The 21,795-nt window shown below is 39.2% G+C and overlaps 1 protein-coding gene across 7 annotated transcripts in view; it reads right to left on the bottom strand.

Annotated features, from left to right (window-relative positions):
• The window catches only part of Chi (LIM domain-binding protein 2 Chi), a 133,993-nt gene that overhangs the window by 15,632 nt on the left and 96,566 nt on the right, over nucleotides 1-21,795 (bottom strand). For 5 of the 7 annotated variants that reach the window (XM_072015493.2, XM_072015494.2, XM_072015492.2 and 2 more), the window contains one exon: nucleotides 7,386-7,479. In XM_072015493.2, coding sequence (XP_071871594.1) covers nucleotides 7,386-7,479 — 94 coding nt within the window. The remainder of the gene's footprint in view (nucleotides 1-7,385; nucleotides 7,480-21,795) is intronic. The other 2 variants (XM_072015495.2, XM_072015491.2) reach the window with 1 other exon arrangement.

The following is a 21,795-nucleotide window of genomic DNA, read 5'->3' as shown; positions in this document are numbered from 1 at the left end:
GCTGCGGAATTGTTATTACGAAATAGACGAAATCATTTTTCTTGCTAGCTAGACGTGTCTTGAGGGGTCACGCTAGCCTGACGAAATACGATTATTTTGGCGAGGACAAAAAATGTGGGGAAGTGGAACGACTTCCGCGTATGAAACACGCGAAGGTGAATGTAGATGTCATCTGTCACGATGAAAAAGCGTTGTATCCTATGGCAGATAATGTGCTTCGTATTCGTCAAAGTGCACCGATGAAAATGGATGTCCTGATCTCGACGATATGTCACGAAATTACAAATCTGCAGCATTTCTACAATTATAATCGGAATTCGATCAGTCACGGTATCGTTCGAAAATTATTTCGCCCGCGAAATGCTCACAAAAGTATACGAACACTTGGAGGAGGTTTTTATCGAAACATTTTAAAATCTCGCTAGCACTGTAGAGAGACTTGTCCATCACGGTTGAAACAAATATAAAAATATAGAGATATTTTAAAAATAAAGTAATACATGGAAAATTGCAAGATGATACTTCCAAATAGAATTACAGTCGGGGTAATTGTACGACGATGAATAGCTTGCGCAACACAGCGTACATTATCTATTTGACAGGAGCGACAAATAAATTTTGTCCACAAGCAATTAAACAATCAATCGACACGCAACGACTTGCATATGGATTTTCAAAAAATACACCGGATACCGCGCGTAGAGGGGGAGAGATTCTATTTAATTACAGTTTCAATTTGCTATTCGTTCGCCGGACCTGACGTTTATTGAATTTAGTTTTATTTCCTTCGGCATGCGCTACAATGGAAAAAGTTCAAAAGTTCCTCGGCGCGCACACGCGATTTTCTATTAAAAATTTCCAAATAACGAACGCTTTTACCGGTGATTAAAACTTTTAAGCTCGACGCATTATCGATAAAAAATACAGTAACAGAGAATGGTTTGTTGATACGAATGATAGCAGACCATTTGTTTTGGGTAATTAAAAATAGAATTCCATTCGAAGAGCACAGGTACTCGAATTTAGCTCTGTGGAAAAGATAACGCCACGAGAAAGTATTGAAAGGAGAAAGCATGTACAACTTCCGGTCGCTTCGAACAAATCGTCGTTGGAAATCTTTTCTTGTCTGTCGATGAAGTCGCTTCGCAAATTTCATGTTGTGTATATCATTGTCTATCGTAAAAATATTTCCATTTAAAGGGATTAAAAAGTCGATATTTCATTCGTTGAACGCTTTTAAAATATATTTTTAAATTTCTACGTTTGAATCAGATGAGATAACAAAAATTACGCTGTGTTTCCTCAGACTATAACAAAACGCGTATGAAATATTTTGAAATTCCTACAAGGAGTTTATAGTTAACTGATTAGATATTTTTTACCCCAAAAGTCGTTTACGTAAAAAATAGCGTTTCCAAATATGAATAATTGCTTAAGCAAACTAAAATGAATTTCAAAAAACAAAAAGACGCATGTTCTATTGTCACGAAAATTAAGAAAAAGAAGGAAAATCTAGTATTTTTGACGTGGCTAACGAAGAGGGAAGACTTGGGCGAATTTTATTCCATGCAACGTGACGAGGCTCGGTCGGGAAAGAAATGCTCTGCAGTTTCAACACGGTGAAGCGGAATGCGTGCAATATTTCTCTATATGTTGAGATTAGAGCTTCCGCACAGTCATGAAAGGGGGAGAAAAAAAAAAAATTGAGAATAATCGCAAGCTAAACCTCTTGGTCGAGGTTGCGCTGGGATTTCGCAATTATTTCGCGATTCTCCAGTTCGACGATCGAATTTCGCTGGAAATTCGGCTGATGCTAATTAGAAATTTGATCAAAACCGATGAAATTTACCTCACCGTTACAAAAATAAGGCTGATTCGTAGCAACGTGAAACGCGAATAGTTGAGTAATTGTAAATAAATAATATCGCGTACTACCGGATCAAGGCGGAATTCGACGGATATGGCAACCTACTGCTTGTGTAAATGCAACGTTTCAATTAAAAAAGCCTTCGAATAAAATGAATTAACCAATTGAAATGGTAAGCGAGTTTTAAGATGCAAAAATAAAGGAAACAAGGTTGTCTTAATAAAAAAAGAACGTGAATTTTATTCAAAATACGACAAAGAAAGTTCTAGGTGATAGAATAATTCATTTCAGATTTTGGACATGTCATGAGATAGAACCATGATCGTAAAACCGTAAACATACGTAGAAATTAAAATACATAATTTAATAATTAGATATTGAGGTGTCCCAAGAATTTTGCACTAAAGTGTAAATACCATCTAAAATGTATTTAAAAAGAGAGAAGTATTTTTACAAAATTATTCTCCTTCTAAATCTATAAATAGTAATCAATAGTGATCAAATGAACAGAAGCGCGTCTTTTATTTTTACTGCAAACAGAGCGAAGTCTGTTGTACTACAATGTTGCTAATATATTTATTGAATGGATATTTCAGTATGCTTAAATTTTTCTTTAATGAAATAGTTACAATAGTAAAATTGGTATCGATTCGCTTGTTGGACTAAAGACATTCACAAATTAATTCCCAAATCTACTGTTTCCGAATGTCGGAACATAAGCTTGAAAGAAGCTTATAGCGCAATCGGATAGAGCACAGTGCGATGGGAGCGTAGCTCGCAGAGTCCAAAACATTTGAGATGGAATTAATGGCGAAACCGATGATAGGCCGAACGATTTTTTGCCATAATACATCGAACGATTTCGATACTTCGTTATTTGTTCGCGTGAACATTCTTGAATCGGAATATTCTATCTTGAGAGAATCTAGTAGGAAAAGGAGAAAATCGGGACAAAGAGGACAGAGAATAACCGAGTCAGCGTAGATGCTGATTTTAATTCGCCCCGCGTCCTACGCCCTTTCCCTCGTTTCTACCGGCTCAACCGGGCTCACTCCTTCTCGCTCCGTGCAAACCAACCCCCTGACACCCTCTCGACACGAATCTAACCCCAACGTAGGCGAAACTACGGCAAACTTCGCAGTGACGTACGCGAACAGATGCTCCACTAAAGATCCACTCACGCTTTATCTCGATCTTTACATTTTCACCAGTATCTCTTCGTTTTCGAGAATCCTCGACTGTTACACAGAATATACAGTGAATCGCGAAAGTGTTCGGACATTCATTGAAATTCCTATAAATATATTATGTGCGCTATACGAATATATTTTGGAATATCATTAACGCTGTAACGAGACACATATATTTTCCTCAAATTATAGAACTTCTTTCGTGTCACCAACTTGTCTATTTCTAATAGATTTTTGTATCCGGACGAAACAATAATTTATATTCTCTCAATAACGTTTCAGTAAAATTTACACGTTATTACACTACTCGATCCTTAATGGATTAATGAAATCACGAAAAATAGAAGTCGAAGTGTTGTAATGCACCATGCGTCTTCGTTGTCAGATTGTTGGTCCCAGGAGGGACATGTCCGAGTGACGAATGCGTGGACGGATCGCCAAGAAACGAGAGAGTGGCTGTAGGAATGAATCGTAGGGCGCCAGCCCCGGGTTCGCACGAGCCTGACGGAAGTCGGCGAAGAAACAGTGGTGAACCGTGCACACGCACGCTGACAACGCTCGAGATCTGACGATAACGCGAGAAAACATGATTTATGAGGCAGGGACACGCCACGTCGTTTGCTCGAGTTCGCGAATGAGTGACCGAGAGTGAACAACCAGCTGGATGAACGAATGACGCGAAGAAAGAAGAAGAGAGTTAGCGGGGAGAGAACCGAGCGAGGCCAAAAAAGGATTGTGAGTAAAAAAGAAAATGAAGGAAAGGCAGAAGAAGAGAAGCAGCACGGGCGTATGTGGGCCAGAGTCGAGCAAAATTATCCGCAGGCTTAATAAATGATAGATAAACATTTGGATAGCCTTGATGCTCGGCCAGCTAATAATGATCGAGCTTTCGAGTGACTAATGACTTTCCTCGACTCGATCATCATCTACCGATGCTCTCTACCGAGCTACGATGATATTTTATTCAATACTGACTGGTCAAGGTCGTAGAGTATACAAAGGAGAAATTAGGTGCCTCGTGAATTAGACAGCTGAACGGAGCGAAACGAACTTCTGGAGCATATAGCCGAAATTGAGCATCGTCCAGAGCAATTAATATTTGTGGCTTGTTCGAATAAACTACTCGCTTCGAAGTTGGATAGACGACGATAGAAAGATTCGTAAAGGTATTTAAAAAATGAAACGAAGTAGATCAAAAAATAAGATCATAATAATTTTAATAAGGATGTTAATAATAATTGTAGAAAGGACGCACGAAAGTGAGGAGAAAAGTGACAAAAATAAGGTTGATTCGTTTCTTGGCGACTGAATGTTAATCGTGCATTTATGTAATGAAATTAAAAATTCATAAAAAGTGGAGTTAATCGACGGTCGATCAGTTTGGTTGCTGGAGGGCTCAGTTTATAACGAATAATCAGGCCAAGATTCAAACTAAAAACAGTCTGATGACAGACACCTTAATTCTATTTGAATTTACTTTCAACGGCGATCAAGCATCGCGCGTTTTTACACGTGTAAAGCGGCAAAAAAAGGTAGACAGCTCAATCTAACGAAGGGGTTAATTGCAACGAGGTTTTTATGCTGATTGCTGCCACGCGACAAACGTAAACCGACGTGACGGACCGATAATATCGAGATCTCGAAAGCGAAGACCGGTTGTATCCGTTTGGTTCTCCGAGATTAATGAACGCGCTGCTCAAGTATCAGTGGCTCATTAAGACACATTAACCCCGGCCTCTTTTCCTTCCTTCTTTTTTCACGGTGCTTTGTCCTAATGGCGCATTGATCACTGTTCGCCCAAAGAAAAACGGGGCTCCTGGAGATTCACGGCAAAAAGAAGGACGGGAAAACATTCGCGTGCCTCTTAGCGCGACAAATGCGCTGTGATCAATTCGACGTGGGTTGTTAATCGATTCGAAGTGGTTTCGATACTTCTTCGGAGCCAGTCTTCGATTCATATCACTCCCGTGAAGAATTTCGTGCGTCTCCACATGTTTTTGCTCGTCCTAACTTCTTCTCCTAACTTTGTCAAGATCACCAGATACAAAGTGCCTGATTTTAATTCATTATCGGAAATATTTTGGAAAGTACACCGGATAGAAGAACAAGCCGCTTGACAAATTCAGCCATACCATTTCGTACGCTATTTCGTTCAAAAATTCGTGAAGCTGCATAATCAACGTAACGAATTCGCTTAGATGTTCGTGTAATATTAAGTATTCAAAGACGTTGAATTGACTCGATAAATTTTTCAATAAAATCATACGTGATATGATATGATATCGCGAATCATCTCGTTATTTGTTATCATCTTCGAACAAAAATCTCATCTGTGATATCAGGAAACGTAGGCGTCCTACGAACTGTACTAGTACCACTTTGAAATTAGAATCAACATTAATATCAATGCCATTGAAATTAAAATATTAATAAAAAAAACAAATTAGTAATTTATTTTAAGACTGATACCTTTCAACAGTAAATAACACACTACTTCGATTAAGGTATTAACAGTTATATGATTCCATTTAAAAACATCTACTAACGTTTTTCCTATATCTTGGCATGATTCACTTCCAAAAGAAAATTTCGATCGAAATATTTCCAATAACAGATTAGCTTACAATAGGACACCGTATATAATTCCCATTGACGAAGACGCAATAAGCCGATGATTTAATCGATTATCGAACTTTCCGTAGACTATCGCGGGCGAAGAGCGACGACGCGATTCGTCTTCGATACATTCCGAACGGCGGTTGCCCGCGAAGATCGCATGAAGTCGAGCGATCTCTCCACAAAGAGTCTATTAATCCAGCTTGTCTGAAATCGACGGAAAACTCGATAGTCCAGGAACGAGACATGTGCGCCAACGATAATCCACGATTCACGAGGATTGTATCTTATCACTATTATCAGGCACCTCTGAAAGGAGAATAAGTTTATCTAGTCGCGTTCTATGGGCCAGGAAATTTTATAATGCATGGAATCGTGCCACGTATTCATGTATGACTCCCATCGTGTTTCCGCGAATTCCATCGATTTACCCGTTAAAGGCTATCACCTCGTCCGAATCGTGTTTTAGCATCGCAACTACTGCAAGCAATATTTCTCCTATTTCTCATTTGCTATTGAATAACAAAAGGTAACAGAAACCCACTTGTTTAATTTTATTAATCGAAGAGTTTGCAATAGCAATATCGGCTGCAATATTTAAAATATCTTTCATTGGAAGAGAAAGACAGATGTATGCTTGTTGCTCGAGGCTTTCATATCAAAAGGTTCAACAATTCAGTACATGGAATATTAGTCGACTACGAATTTATAACATATTTCCAAATACGATTTAATTTCGTTGATTTACTCAAATTAATGGGCACTTTTAAAGTAAAGTTTGTATTGCGTATTGCAGTGAACTTCGACCTATGATAGCATTAAGGGTTAAAATCACGACTACGCTCGTCGTTTCGACAAACCAATCTCAGTCGAAGGTTATACAATAAAAATACAAATGTTCCTTCTTTTTATTCTTTGCCATGTATGGGATTTAAAAAACGGTGAAAAGAAAAACACATTGATCGAACAAGATAGATCTATCATTGTGTCAGCTTCTAAAAGGAAACCACGCTCGAGGTACGATGTTAGAACGCGTACTCCGCTCGTTCGTAATTCAATCTGATCAGAAACAAGGTTGCACAAACGGAAAGCAATTAATCATCCGCATAGTTTTCCCGTCCGTTAATACCTAGTCATCTGTCTAATCGGTTACCGTATCTACTAATGAACTTCCCTAACCTTTACGCGAACTCTTTGTCTCTACGAAATATGCACGAAACTAGAAATGTCTCTAGAAAACCCCCCGTTTGACCTCCTATACATTTCTAATAATAGCTAAGACAGACGTCCTGGAACCAGTCATTTTAGCTAATTTGGTATTTCTAATGCTAAAAATAGCAAGGTATCGCATATTCACGTATTATTAGTCTGTGGATTTTTATGCAAATTCGACAATAGTTTAAAACGATAGAAATTCGATACAAAATTGTTTTACTCACGGTATTTTGAATATTTTACATATTTTTCCATGTTATGTGCATTCTATGCAATTTTGAATTCTTGTCGTAATCTAAAATCCGTAATCTATTTATTTTTAACTTTTACAGTATGAGTAAATAGTACGATAGTATACAAAAAATGTTTCGTTCCAATACTCATGAACAGTGGTCTCGTTATAAATTTACGAAACGTGACCGTTCAATGGGGCAAATCTTAGAATTACAGCTGCAAGATAAATAAATTAGAGTAAAAGGTAGAAAGAATAAACTCACCTCTGTACGCTGCTGTAACCTCTTGTTCAACTCGTAGAGCCTGTAGTCCGGCTGGCCAAAGTACGGAGTATGCCTCCTGGGGACAGGCAACGATCTGTCAGATCAGACCGATCGGTCATGTTAGGTGTGCTGTGTACAGTGTGTTCTCTGGTGTGGGTCGCGTGTCGCATGCATGTGGACCGAAGGGAGTTCAACATGCATCGTCGGACTTTCGTAAGCCGCCTGAAGCGGCCCAATGAATCGACGAAACACGTCGAACGTGGCACAGATTCGCGGCCCACCAAACTTACGACTTTCACCGAGGGGGGACCAACAATCGCGAACACACATACTCTATTTCCCGGTTATTCCGACTAAAAGAATACCGAGTTCTCCTCGAAACCGATTTCCAATAGTCTCGACTAATCGCATCGAACGGACCTTCGATCTCTCGTCTAATTGGGACTACGTTAAGACGCAACTATGACGTGGTTTCAGCACGAAACTTCGTACAGACAGCAGAGACACGCGTCGATCATGTTTCACTGAAAGTTCGTCGAACTTGATTGCTTCATTCGAACTTTGAGTGTAGCGCTAAGGCGGGAGATTTAAATTATTGATCGAAAGAACGTGGACACTTGTTTGTTTTTATGAAAAGTAATTTAATTAGATTGTTTTATTATTAGAGCTATGGTAAAATATTATATCAATATACGATAAAATTTGTCTTTTAAAGCTAATGTGCACTAGAAAGATCGATACTTGTAAGCGTTAAATGTTAGGGAGCAGTTCATTATTTTTAGTTCGTTTGTGCGTCTAACAATAGATAGGATAGAAAAGATTCTTCAAAATTGATACAAAGTCTATCAAGATTAATTTTAGAAATAATATTTAATAATACTAATACTTGGACAAATTGTATGTTTAATTTTAATATATTACTGATAAGCGATTTTAGTTTCGTGTGATATACGATGTGATAATACGTGTATTGAATTCACAAGAATATCTTTTGAGCATCGATTTATCATTAGTTTATATATTTTAATATAAACAGAACAAAGATGTCCACACGCTTACGAGCAAAGGTATACGTGCTACTGAATCGTTCATTATTCTGTTAGTATTTGAAAAAAAAAATGATAACGACCGTGCAACCCGGAATAGCATCCATGATCATGCCTATCGTGACCGAACTAACAGCGTAAATCAAATTTAATAAGCTCGTGCATGTCTTTCGGTTGCTTGGATCTGCACGCGTGTCAAACACCTGTTAGTGCCGCGATCGTTCAAACCGGGACTAAAATCTCGATACGCGCTGTCAGTTTACAAAACTAATTCTTTTAAAGAAACTTTGGTTAACTGGCACGATTAACGAAATCATTATAGAATAATAGCCGATAAAACTTTTAAAAAGATCCATAACTTATAATTTCACTGAAATCTACTGGTACGTACGATTCTATAATAAATGGGATTATGTATTCAATTTTAAAAACTGTAGTTAACCCTGTTGTTCTCTTTATATAAAATATGGAGTTTTTAAATAATTAACTTTAATATTCAATGCAATTTTACTATCTTTTGTGTATTCCACGCTTTCTATCAATAAAGTATCTCGAAAAAGAATATTTGAAGAGATAGAAACACGAGAAAAAAATAAAAAAACATAGATAAAGAGATTGAAGTAATTTGTAGTCTATATTATTATATTACCGTGATCGCTGTTGAAAGAAAAATTCGTGCCGAAAAAGTTAACCGATTTCGAGGAGAAAACATCGATCTTGTAAGGAAGAACGTCTCGTCGTTCAGATATTCGCAAAGTAATAAATTCGTGGTTAGATGTTGCAACATAGACGAATATATGTGTACTCATATCAGACGCAAAGTTCTAATTGAATATAAGAGTTGATTGTACAAAGGAAAGACCGTTGCACTGTAGCAGCGATAACAGCGTGTTTCGAGGGTCACGAATCGACTGGCTACACTGATATCGATCACCCTTGTGTCAGTGCGAACCGACTCTCTGTGTTGCGTCTTGTTGCTCGTGATCGTCTAAACTTCGTCGAAACTTTACGACTACGAAGTATCTTTCCAAAGGTTGCTGTACACGCTGATCGCGATTCAACGTAGTCATTAGCATATATAAAATCTTTTCCCTTTGAATCCTGATAATTATCGAAAACCAAGATACATGCACATTATCTCACGGAAGTACTTGAACATTTACCATAGAAAACTTTTATGTAACAATTGTAACACATATTAATGTGTTATATAAAACGATCGAATGTGTAGCCAATTTGAAAATGTATATAAAAGTTACAAGATATTTACTTGGTAAAAGATTAATTTGCAATACGAATGATCGCTTTAAATATAACATAATATAATTTAAAGATGGTCCCATTGAATATCGAGGCTTGTTAATATAATGGACAATTAACCGTTTAAATACTTTTGTGTTTAACGTACTAGGGAAATATTTTCGTGAGCTTGTATATATATATATATATATATATATATATATACGATCTATCTGGTTTGGGGGATTTCTCAGCACAAAACGCGAATCTTATCGGTTTTCCATAAAACGCTGGCCGGCGAATAGCGCATTGGAAAGCACCGCGAAACGACAGACTAATTCTTGGAAATTGAATTTGCGCTGTAATGCCCGCTCGTAATACGGACAATTGATTGGTGGCATCAAAATATTAGCGTTCGACTGACTGGCGGCGGGCTACTGACAAGCGGGCCACCGTTCTCCGGAATTGTTATCGATTTTAATATCGGCACCGCTCCATTAACGCTGTTCACGCGCTCGCTAAAGTTACACGTGTTAGCCGCAATACACATCGAAGCGCATCGCGATCAAATAATTCGGTCACCTGATTTCAGCTCGACTTTAACTTCCTCAACAACTCCTCATCACCACGCAGATCTTATGTTTTTAACGTGTTAACGATCACACGTTGTCTTCTGGTAGAAGTTTAGTTTGAATTTTGGCAAAGATTTGAGAAGAATTTATAGCGTTACATTGCAGAAAAAACTGACAATCCTCTAATCCTTATAGTCTTATATTACAGGGAAAAAGAGAGAAATAAAACTTTTCATAATACAATTAGCTAAATTTACACAAATAACAGTTAGCCTATTTATCCACTCGCCATCACAGGGGATGATTTACAATAAACAGGATCGTTCGAATCAAGTTCCATGGTGTTAAGAAGACAAACAGACCTTGACAAAAATAATTCTTTCTTTCGAGAGTGAATTGGCAAAAAGAGTAAAACGAGCAATAAATATCCGAAATCGGGTACAAGGCGCAGAGTGGAGAAGTTCCAGTGAGACACGAATAAGGCACGATACACGATGATGCTGAATGCCGGTGCGAAGATCGATCGTGCCAGAAAGAACTTGGCCTTTGCAGTCTCCGGAGAATCGCCGCCGTGGGACTTGACGACACGTCACAGCCCCTCATACGTGTATACGTGTGTGTACACACAGCAGGGTGAATTTACCAGAGAAGGGTCGAGGCTCAAGGGTTGCAAGGCTAACCTACTGTCGCGCACGGTTCACCAGGGACGCGCTCGACAAATTTCTCGTCCCACTCGAGTCTCTGATTCATCTGGATCGCGAACAATTGTAAAGATATATATCTCTATTCTTCTTCCTTTTTCTTCCACGAAATTACTTGAGGTTTCTGAAGGAGAAATGGCTAAGGATAAAGTGTAAGGTTAAGAAAGGTTAACACACGCTCGTTTATAATTAGCCAGGTTTTTTTAATCCGAGCTGTGCGAATACACATCGATCGTGTATTAAAAAGTGCTAGGTTATGTATTTATTTATAAATAAACGAGGGGTTAATAATAAAAGACATGCGGTTACCGATAGGTCGAAGCTCAACTCAATCACCGTATTTTTTGCCGTGTATTTTTAAATTTTATTTACATCGCGTTACGAAATTTCTATACCTTCAAAAATATAGGTCATTGATTTTATACACATATATCAATAAAATTTTTGTTAAAATAAAAACAAATAATACAGAGCATTACAATTTCAAAATAATAGATTCTTTTAACAGCACGGATACTAGAAACTCATTCTTTCTAAGGAAACAAAAAAAAAAAAAAAAAAGAGAGTCGTGTAAAACTGAAGTCGTATAGCTCAAGAATCAACCGAATAGCCCAGAAATTTTCGATCCACATTCTGTCGAGATATTACAGGAAAAGGAGAATACAAAAGACAGTGATTTCAGAGTAATGGATTCTTTTAACAGGCAGCACACTGAGAACTCGTTGACAGATTCAGCTCGCAGCGCGGCATAAAACAGAATCGAAACGCGCTAATTTAGCCGACAACGTAATTTCACGTGAGGCACGTACGCGGCGGTGTAGAGGCGTGCAATAATCCGAAACCGGCTCGCGTGGAGCGCACCAGTTCTCTCTCATTCAAGACGTGCCCGCCACGATCGAACTAATTAATTCGTCGCACGGCACACCGGCAGCTCGCTTCGTTCGCTCGCTCCCCGGAATTTTTTCCTCTTCTCTCCGGCCAACGATCGTGACAGATCGTTCCCCCGATACGGGACCAATCCGTTCAATGAAAAACTTTTAGTCGTGCGCGTGTCACAGTTTCCAGCCTGAATCAGAGGAAACCTTCTTTGAGACAAGCATGCCAAAGTAAGAGAATTTCTTTGTATGACCAAAACACGTACGTCGCATCACGGTGAATTTAAATATTACACGTAGAAAAGAATCTGTCGCCTTTTACATGGATGGTATGGAAGATCAATTTGTATATGTGTATACGATATGGGGCCTGATCTATTAATAGGGAACAAATCAGAATGTACATGACAGTTTCCGGTATGCGACAGGTCATTTTTCTTTGTTAGATATGGACGCGGTAATAGATGAATCTAATTACTAAACTAAGGACGCTTATGCAAATTTATATTTCCTAGAATTTCCTGAGAAATACGATGTATAAGAGAGGTTTGTTTTATTAGGGAAATGTTGGAACGAGTGGACTATGCATTTTTTATGCATTTAGACGAATTCTGAAGATATAAAGATGCATTGAGAAATACCTAAAATATTTCCTATTTCAATATTCTCTCTTTGGGATATTTTCCATTGTTCATATTCTCCATCTCGGATACCCAAACACCTAGTCTTTCAATTATATTAATTACAACGAAGCATATTCGAAACTACCCTTCGAGGTAGAAACTAACGAAGAAATCAGTGCAACATTCAGCGCAGTCAACAGTAAACCAACAAAACCTCCTCCATCCGATACATCGACACACGAAACACTCACAGAACCATTCATCCATTTCCAAACGTTTACAACTCCCCGATCGGACATGTCCCAATTCACCGCTCCACCCTCTGTATCCAGTAAAACTTGAGGGCAGAAACGCGAACGGGCACGAACGAGCGGCCAGGTATTCGCGACATCGTCGTCGCGGGATTTTCGATGGAGTTGCGGCGGGGTGCGGTCGTTATCAGGTCGTGAGAGTTAATAGGTTTAGTTGGCGCGGCTAATGGGCGTCCCGGCACGCCGGCAGGAATCAGCTGACCGGCCAGCTGGCCGTAGAAACGACGTCCAGGAACCGCCAGTTGAGAGCCGTTGCTTGCACGGGTCTCAGATTGGGTTAGCAAAGGGCGCAGTTCAGACCGGAGGGTGGCTGCCGAGGGTGAGTCTGCCACGGAGGGAGGAAGAGGGTGTTATTAGGGGTTGCTCATGGGGTGGCACTGCGATCAATGCTTGGGGAGTCATGCCAGCCCCCCTTTCGAACTCTATATATAGAAGAATCGCGCGCGCACACATACACACGTACACTGGTTACGACTACCGATGGACATCCGAATATTCCTGTCTCGCGAGTTTCCGAACGATTTACTCACAGACAGGTTACACTCCGAAGTTCGAATATTATTCGGAGGCGCCATGACTAAGAAACAATGTGTCCAGGCACATGTGCAACAAAGTTTGATTCGAAAGTAATGGGAGTACGTTCAGAAATGTTTTCCTACGTGTTAGATTTCGAAGAAGCAAAGAGATTTTTAAAGCATATAGTTCCCTTGGGAAGTGATACACCATCTCCTACAGTGAGTACACGTTTTCTTCGTGCTTAAAGTGATATTGTATGTCTTGATTCTTTAGAACGTTCACTTGATTGGTCACTTTCTGAATGTAACGTATGGAAAATGACGGTCTTTAAGATGACCTTTTTTATCTCGGAGAATAAGAAGTTGCAGGGAATTCATTGTACTTTTGGAAAGTTCTTATAAGGAGATTGTGAAAACGAAGTTCAGAAGAAGTTGTGATCTAGAATCTAGAAAATAAGGGATTTGTGGTACTACTAAGATTTCTTTCAGTGTTAAAAATTCATTGAGTGATAACGCCGTGAGTAGATATGTTACATAATAATTGACCAACTATGTATGTTTTAATAATTCAATTTTCCATTAATACTGCTAGTCATACAGAAAGTTGCATTATTCTTCTATCAAAATATTCGTTATTGCATCCGAATGTCTGTAATTGTTTGATATTTTGATTAGTTTAGCGTGAGTATAAAATTATTTGATTTTGGTAAATTGAAAGTATACCATATGACAAAAGATCAGTGATAAAATCGTCTCAAAACGTTATAGAGAAGCAGTGGTGTGAATGTGCGCACCCAGGGGATGAGCGCTCTTATGGGAGCGTGACTACAAGAGGGGATGGACGAAAAGTGGCGAGCACGTGGAAACTTGGCGGCCTAGATTGAGATTTTTCGTGCCGCTCCATCGAGTTTCGCCGACAAGACATTCTAGTCCAGTGTCTCGATATCGAGCTTTCATCTACTCAAAGAATATCGATTGCGATCATTTTATATGAGATTACATCAGAATATGAGTCTTTCGCGTGGTAAAAGAACGAAGAGAATTAATCGACCGATAGCTGATCTTGACACTGATCCGACAAATTACAATAATTTCCTGAAGTAATTATCATTATACTCTTACATCGTCATTAAGACATTAAAAAACCACACTAATCAGCTCTATAAACGGGAAAGGAAAGTGATGATGTTGTGAACTCTGTTCTTTTTAAGTATATCCTAGAATTTACTACTATTTATGTCGTCTTCTTGAGCCTGTGCATCTCAATAAGAAATTAGGAAAGTCGAGCAAATAATTTGTCGTTTTTCGTGACAATTTTGCTCGAGTTGTGTGACACTTGAAATACACGTACGAAGTATCTGATGATAAAGTTCTTACCAGTCATTATCTCGAAGAGAAAATAAAAAAGATTAGGTGTTCGAGTAACGAAAATTTTACGTCGCGAACGTTGACAATTTCTGGATAAATTGCCGTTCAATTTGCGATAGTTCCACGTGAGCACGGGATATGTTTTACCCATTTAGACCGCTTTTTTTCCAACTGCGCGTGTGCTGTTCTCCAATAAAAACTACGAGCCAATAAATCCTAAAGTAACGATCTTTCTTCCGTTTTTATAGAGACATTCTTTGCCCCGTTCTGCTCTCTATTTCAAATTTCCGTTGTTCAAACTTCGAACGTCCACAATAGTTACAATTTTAAATCCCATCCCAGTTACAGCTTTCTTGCTCGATACTTCTGTGTTTCTGTAATTAAAACTCTTAAAAATCGAACTGATTAAACGCGTTTTTCGTTAATTAATCCTTCAAACGAGATTTATCTCGTCAAACAAATTTTTGGTGACGAGTGTTTAATACATTTTTAAGCCACTGTACGTGTACAACTTATTCCTTATGACTGGTCAAGAATACATAAGATACCAAATATAACACTATACTACAGTTCTTTGCATGGAATTGGAACGAAGAACGCAAGGTTCGGCTTATCGGCACACGTTGTTACGTAACGTCTAAACCTGATAAGAACGTAGATACAGGTATTTATCGATCCCAAACGTGAGCCAAGTAATCGTACCGATAATTGAAACTATAATTTCATTGAACGAGACAAAGGAAAGATGTGGCGGTACCTCCGACGGTAATTGACTTTTTCGATCCTCCTCTGCCAGAAGATACCTACTGATCTCCGGTTTTTTACTACTTCGACAAGATTTCGCAAGAATTCGTCGTTCACGTATGTCACGAAATGTTCGAACAGCCTTGGTAATTTAACTATTGGTATGTAAAAAGATAGCTGGGCAAACTGTAGAACAAATGATACAGATAAAAATTTAAATGTGCACTTTAGTTTCATTATGTTTGAATAACTTTAGCGTTATATGTTTGACAAAGCAGCAGTCAAGTTCCTACCTAATCACAAAGAATCTTCAGGTAATGTTTGCGTCATTGTTTAACAAAAATTTCATAGAAGCAACCTCTTGGCGTTTCTCTTCCTACAAACAACAGCATACATTTTCTAATACGATACAAAAGTGTAATACGATACAAAAATATTTTTAACACTTTACCGACCGCTAGCGATTCAACAGCATACGCACGTCCGACCGGCATCTCAGGCGCAGATTCTCTCTGGCGCCGGCTCTGTTACGGTTTAAACTCTCCAATACCATTCTTCTCGTTCATCGCGAACGGTACGTTTTCCAATTGGTATAAAACTATTGGAGTTTACAAAGCAACGCAACTGACGCAAGTCAGCAAGGTATCTTAGTAATAAATAACAAAAAAGCCGATTAATCGGCTATCGGTTGGTGAGCGTCGGTGACAAAGAATCGATTAATCGGCTATCGGTCGGTAAAGTGTTAAAAATGCTACTGATAATTAGTTTAGATGCTAGGCGAAAGACTCCAGAAGGAAATTTGTATATTTGTCAAAAATTAAATATTACGCTGCAATATATTTCACTGTAATCTGGCTGACAGGGCGAGATATACCAAATTCGCGTGGCAGTCAACGTGTTAATTGCACAATGTAAAAGTTCGTGCAAGTATACACACAAATATATGACGATGCATAAAGGGATAATAGGAGAGTAGAGACGAGAAAGAAAGAACGTGCTAGCTCTGTTTCCCGGACGGTGATCAGGATTTCGTCAGAGTGAGGCGCACACCGTTCACTTTTCCAGCAATGGCCACTGGCCGAGTTCGACGCGAACCGGCGTGGCACGCTGATTATTGCTCTTTTATGGTTGGCACACATCGCGGCGGGCAACGCGCGCGGTTTTCTCCGGTTCGCTTAACAAGCCGGATCGCTTTCTGTTCCCACGGCTGAACTTCGAACAACGACACGAACTTCGAACGAAAGAGACAACCTCGATCAAGGCTGTGTGTTCTTCTTACGGTTTTGATATTCAATTGCTCGTGTCAGCAACGGGACAGGACCGGTAGCGACAAGGAGATACGTGGAAAGGATCAAGAGAACTGTGACAGAGGTCGACAAGAGGAAGAGAACGATATCGACGATAAAGTATCGTGATCACGGGCAACGATAAATCGCCGGTGCGACCGTGCGATTACTGCTACGCTAGCGACAAAAGTATAAGGGGCTGATGCCAGTCGCTGACTCGACTGTTACTTCATTCTCTCGAACGAGTTTCTACGTGTAATCAACTCGTTGCTAGCTCGTGGGATCTTGTTTTGGATTAAGCGCCACCTGACGTTTACCGATCGATGCTGCAAATTTTTCTAATCTTGGATGATATTCTTTCGAATGGTATATTTTTGGTCTTTGAATTTAGCACGCTCACACGCACACGCACACATAGGTCGTCTCCCTCGGATATATACCAAACAGTATCTGTTATCAGCAAAAATCTATCGTATACAGGGATCTGTATCATTCAAACGGATGTGAATTCCTGAAACGAAGATTCAAGTCCACCATCTCTCCCTGTAGCATCTATCTTTCAGCTCAATCGGCCATCTATTTCGGAAATACAGCCTTAATTTTCTTGCAATTAGAAGTAGAGTCGATGACAAAATAAGGGGAGAAAAATTCCAGAAGTAGTGAAGATGATGGAGGATCGTATAAAAAATCGAGCAAAGTAGTGATCCGAGGAAATTCATCGTATTTATTGAAAAGTCGAAGGAATTGGAGGTAGAACAGGGGAGACCAGCTCAGGATCGATTTATTTATTCGCAGAAAACGCAGATCGTTTTCACGCGGATTGTGTATCGACGAGCTAGCATGTGGCGTTTCGCCGTTCTCTATGACGAAATCGGCCAGAGAGGCAGACCAGGCCAGGCGAAACGGCGTCGAGAATAGAAAGAAAAGATTCTCATTTCGCCATCGATACGGAACGAACAAACGTTCGCGGGACCGCTTTGTATTAGAAACGCGCGCGAGCGCCGCTGCTTTCACCGTGATACGCCACACGGTTAGAAATCGACGACGAACAAACCAGCGAAATAAAGGGCGCTTGTTCGTCGGCTTTCTTTCGCCGAGGCGATTTATTATTAGGCGTTTCGTCACTGTGACGCAAGGACGACGTTCGGAGACGAGCTACGAGACGCTGCGTCGAATCGCCGGCTATTTATCATCCGCCGTGTTGAACAGTCATTCCAAGACTCCATCGTGCACGCGTCGTTCGACCGATTTCTACAGTACCAGACTTTTATCGGAGTGAAAAGAAACTCGTTTGGATAAATCGATTTATATGCGAGCCTCGCAGAAATCAAACCGATCAACTCAAATTTTTGTCAATTCCTTAATTTCGTTACACGAGCTCGTGATGAATGTTCGATCCTAAAGAAACGAATGATTTACATCTATAAGTTCATTCATTCTCGCGAGAAGACAATTAAGCATAATAATAGTAAATCCTAAAGTAAATTTGAAATACAGAGCTTACGACATCGTCGCTTTTCTGTAGTTTTCAATTTGCGAGGTCGATCGATGAAAGGAATTTCTGCCCGATTAAAAGTTAATAACAATTTTGTAGAAAGCATCTGCATATTTCTTTACAATTGCAGAAACAAAAACATCCTTGGTATCTTTAGTGTTAGAGATTCTCTTGAACATCTTGGATAATCAAATTCAAATTGGAAGCGCAGAGACTCAAAGATACGAGGAATTACGTCTTTATTTATATTTATTTAGACGTAAAAAAAGAAGTAAAATTGACCAAACTACGAAGTATGGTCACTGGTTTGTTCCGCCTGGCCTCTGACCCTAATGATTGCGGATATCAATTAGCGGTGCATGTCTCCTGGTAATGAGAGTCCAAAAGGCACACCGCAAAAGCTGATAATTAACACCAGACGATAACGAAAAGATCAACCGGACGAAAAACTCCAGATGAAACACCGTAAATTTTTCTTCCTGCGAAACTCAATTTCGGTGATTGTCGTTTTATCTTTCGCCAGAAAAGATCGTCCAACCTAAGAACATGAGCATTACAAAACGATGACACATCTGTTCCAGTCAAATTGCCGTGGGATTACTGGACTCGAAGATGTTACACGAATCCAAGGAACCGGTTTTCGACGCGTACTCAACACGAAAGAAAAAAAAAAAGAAAACTCGAGAGTCCAGCGTCGATCATTTACCCTCTTTCGTGTCATCTACTCCTCGTTTCTGATGCTTTACCGTTTCCTCTATTCCTTTGGCCTTTACTGGCTTCATTCGTTTCTCGCAATTTTCAACGCTCACTGTATCTAAAGATTCTTCAGTCAACGCAACTAAGATTCTTGTCGGCGATTGTTCACACGTTTTTCTCTTTATACTTTTTCCTATAATTCGTATATAATTTTTATTCGAAATGGTAAGAGAAAGGAATTGTCGGTGAAGTCTGACGTTGCAGGTTCCAAGCTAAACAGCTATCTGTTGAGCGAAGAAGGATGAGTTATCTCGTCACTCGTAAGATCTTTTGTAACTGGAATGAGGCCAAACTTTAATAGTTACACTCGTTCGGACAGCATTATACAAAACGACGTTTGTTTTTACCCCGCGAAAGAGTCGTTTCCTAGTCGTTATCCGCCTTGAACTCCTACGCACGATCGGCAAATTTTCAATGAAAAAATTACTACGTATGACTTTTGTACATCTTGTACGATTAAAAAGAAAATTATATCGAAAGTCGTACGATTGTAAAGAATATAAATTCTTCCTACACGTCACAAAGAACGTAAATTTCAAAGTAATTCGAAGATTGATCCGAAGTTGAACGAAAGGACATTATTATGGCGTCGTGTTGGGACTATTTACACGGAAATGACAGCACGATAAATCCGTAGTGTCACGGTCCATCGTTGTTCACAGGACTGGAACGCTTATACCGGTTTACGAAACACGTCTGAAAGCTGCAGCTCTCATACCTCCTACGATCAGGTTTATTCGGTGCCTCTTAGTGATTTAGGGAGATCCGATCAATCGACCCACGAAAATTGTACTCGACGCCATTTCCAATTTCTGGTTTCTCTTCAATCTCAATGAAACTATGCACCGCAGAATACTATTGGATCAATAACTGCAGATTTCGAAGATGTTATGAATAGATATACGCAAGTCTATTGAAAATTCTTCATAGGAAAATCTTTAAGGAGATTCATTAATCCGCTATAATCGTCTTAGAAAATTTCACGATATCACAAGTGGAAATGGTCAATGACTTCCTACATAGATCAAGAATCGCTGAAAATCGTACTGGATGCAGGAAAACAAAGAACAGGAAACTTATTCGTGAAATCCATGACTTTTTCGTGAATCTAAGACGCGATGCAAAAACGTAGTTAGACTGAGACGTGAAGAGCGTTGTTCATAAACCGCGTGGGAGGTCGCTAATTTATTGCGCATTAACGTCACTTGTATCTGACCACGCACAAGATAGCCCGTGGCGATCCAGCTCGTATTGTTGCACCGTGTCACCGTTCAACTTTCCATCTCACTTCGGGAAGACACCTAGCTTAAAATCATTCGCCACATTTCGAGAGTATTTCACCAAACATGATATATCAAAGTGAGATATCAAACTAGAGGACAATAATCCGATAAGAAGACGATGATTTCATAATTTTATAAGGGAACAATAATTTAATAATTTAATAATTTGATGACCTAATTTAAGCACGAAGAACCTAAATATTTCTAGGTAGAAGGCGCAGAATTTTAATAAAATTACAGCAATTTTTTAAGAAAGTATCGCTGAGTTTTCAAACGGCCCAACTGTTTTCCGTTGGGCGAAATGAGGGCAGGTAGCCAAAAGTACTATCTCTTGGATCCAAAAAATGAGATATATAGGTATATCCAAAAGAGAAATTGAACCTGAAACTCGAGACTTGAAAATCGCGCGCATATATGAGAATATGAAATATGAGAACTTCCAATCTAGAATCATCGACATTTAAAGACATTTCTAACGTAGAGTAACATCTAACGTAGATTCGAATCTGTAGAATTTATAGAACTGGACGGAAACAATTTGAGCATCAATTAAGCGCTTACAACTAAGAATCGGCGAATTTGGAAAGTGGAAGCAATTATGGACGAAAGTATCGATGAGTTTTCACACGAGTTAGGAGAATCGTGTATCATTGGATGAGCATGTAACACGCAACGAGGAATCCTCAGCTTCCTCGCTCGTTCGTCCTTAATTGGGTTCGTGCCACCGTGTTAATAAATGCGGCCAGGCAAGTGCATTCTGCGCATTGCGAAGTCCGGCCACGCGTACCCCAGGCCCTTATAAAGGCTCAATCAGCCTGATCCCGATTGAGTCATTAATTGCCTTAAAGAGGGCAAGGCCTTGTCTACGTTGCTGAAATGCAAAGCTTCGCGCTACGACTTTCCGCGATCGTGCGCGTACTCGTGGACTTCATTCAAGAAACCGGACGAATTTCCTCTTCGAACGCGCTCATTAGAATTCTCGACTTCGCTTGAAAATCAACCTTCAACTGCCTATGTTTGGACGAGAGGTTGCTGGCTCTTTTAAACCTGCTACGTTGTTTTCCTATCATTTTAGATCCAATCGAGTGTATCTTTATTCCTAACAAATTCGTGAAGGATGATAAAGGAATCAATTGTTGTTAATATATTATATTATTTGGAAAATTCATGGAGAAAAGCGAGAAGCATTTAACTAGAATTGGATCTATCGCTATCTATAATTTCGTGAGTCTTTTTGTAAACAAATTTTCGTCTTTCTCGACAATGAATTCCTCCAAATAGCTTTCACACGATTCTCGAATAAGTTTCGTAAGTTTGTTAAAGACTATGGTAAATAATAATGAGACTATACTATACTGGTAACTGTGGTGCTTAAAACAGAACTGATCTACGATATTTTCGAACTAAATCATCGGTAATTGTATACCAAAGTCTTTCTTTAAATAATCGAAATCTTTCTGCTCGTTAAAATAAAACTTCGGAGACTGTACGAGAGTTATATGCCATCCAGCCTGTATTTTTCCATATTCTAAACGATTTTTCTCTTTGAAAAATCTTCATTGCTTGCATTCTTCTATATAGGCGAGTAAATCAACT

Source organism: Bombus fervidus, chromosome 13, assembly GCF_041682495.2.
Source record: "Bombus fervidus isolate BK054 chromosome 13, iyBomFerv1, whole genome shotgun sequence".
NCBI classification, from domain to species: domain Eukaryota; kingdom Metazoa; phylum Arthropoda; class Insecta; order Hymenoptera; family Apidae; genus Bombus; species Bombus fervidus.
The sequence above is the reverse complement of the archived record's forward strand: the minus strand, read 5'-3'. Positions and strand labels throughout refer to the sequence as shown.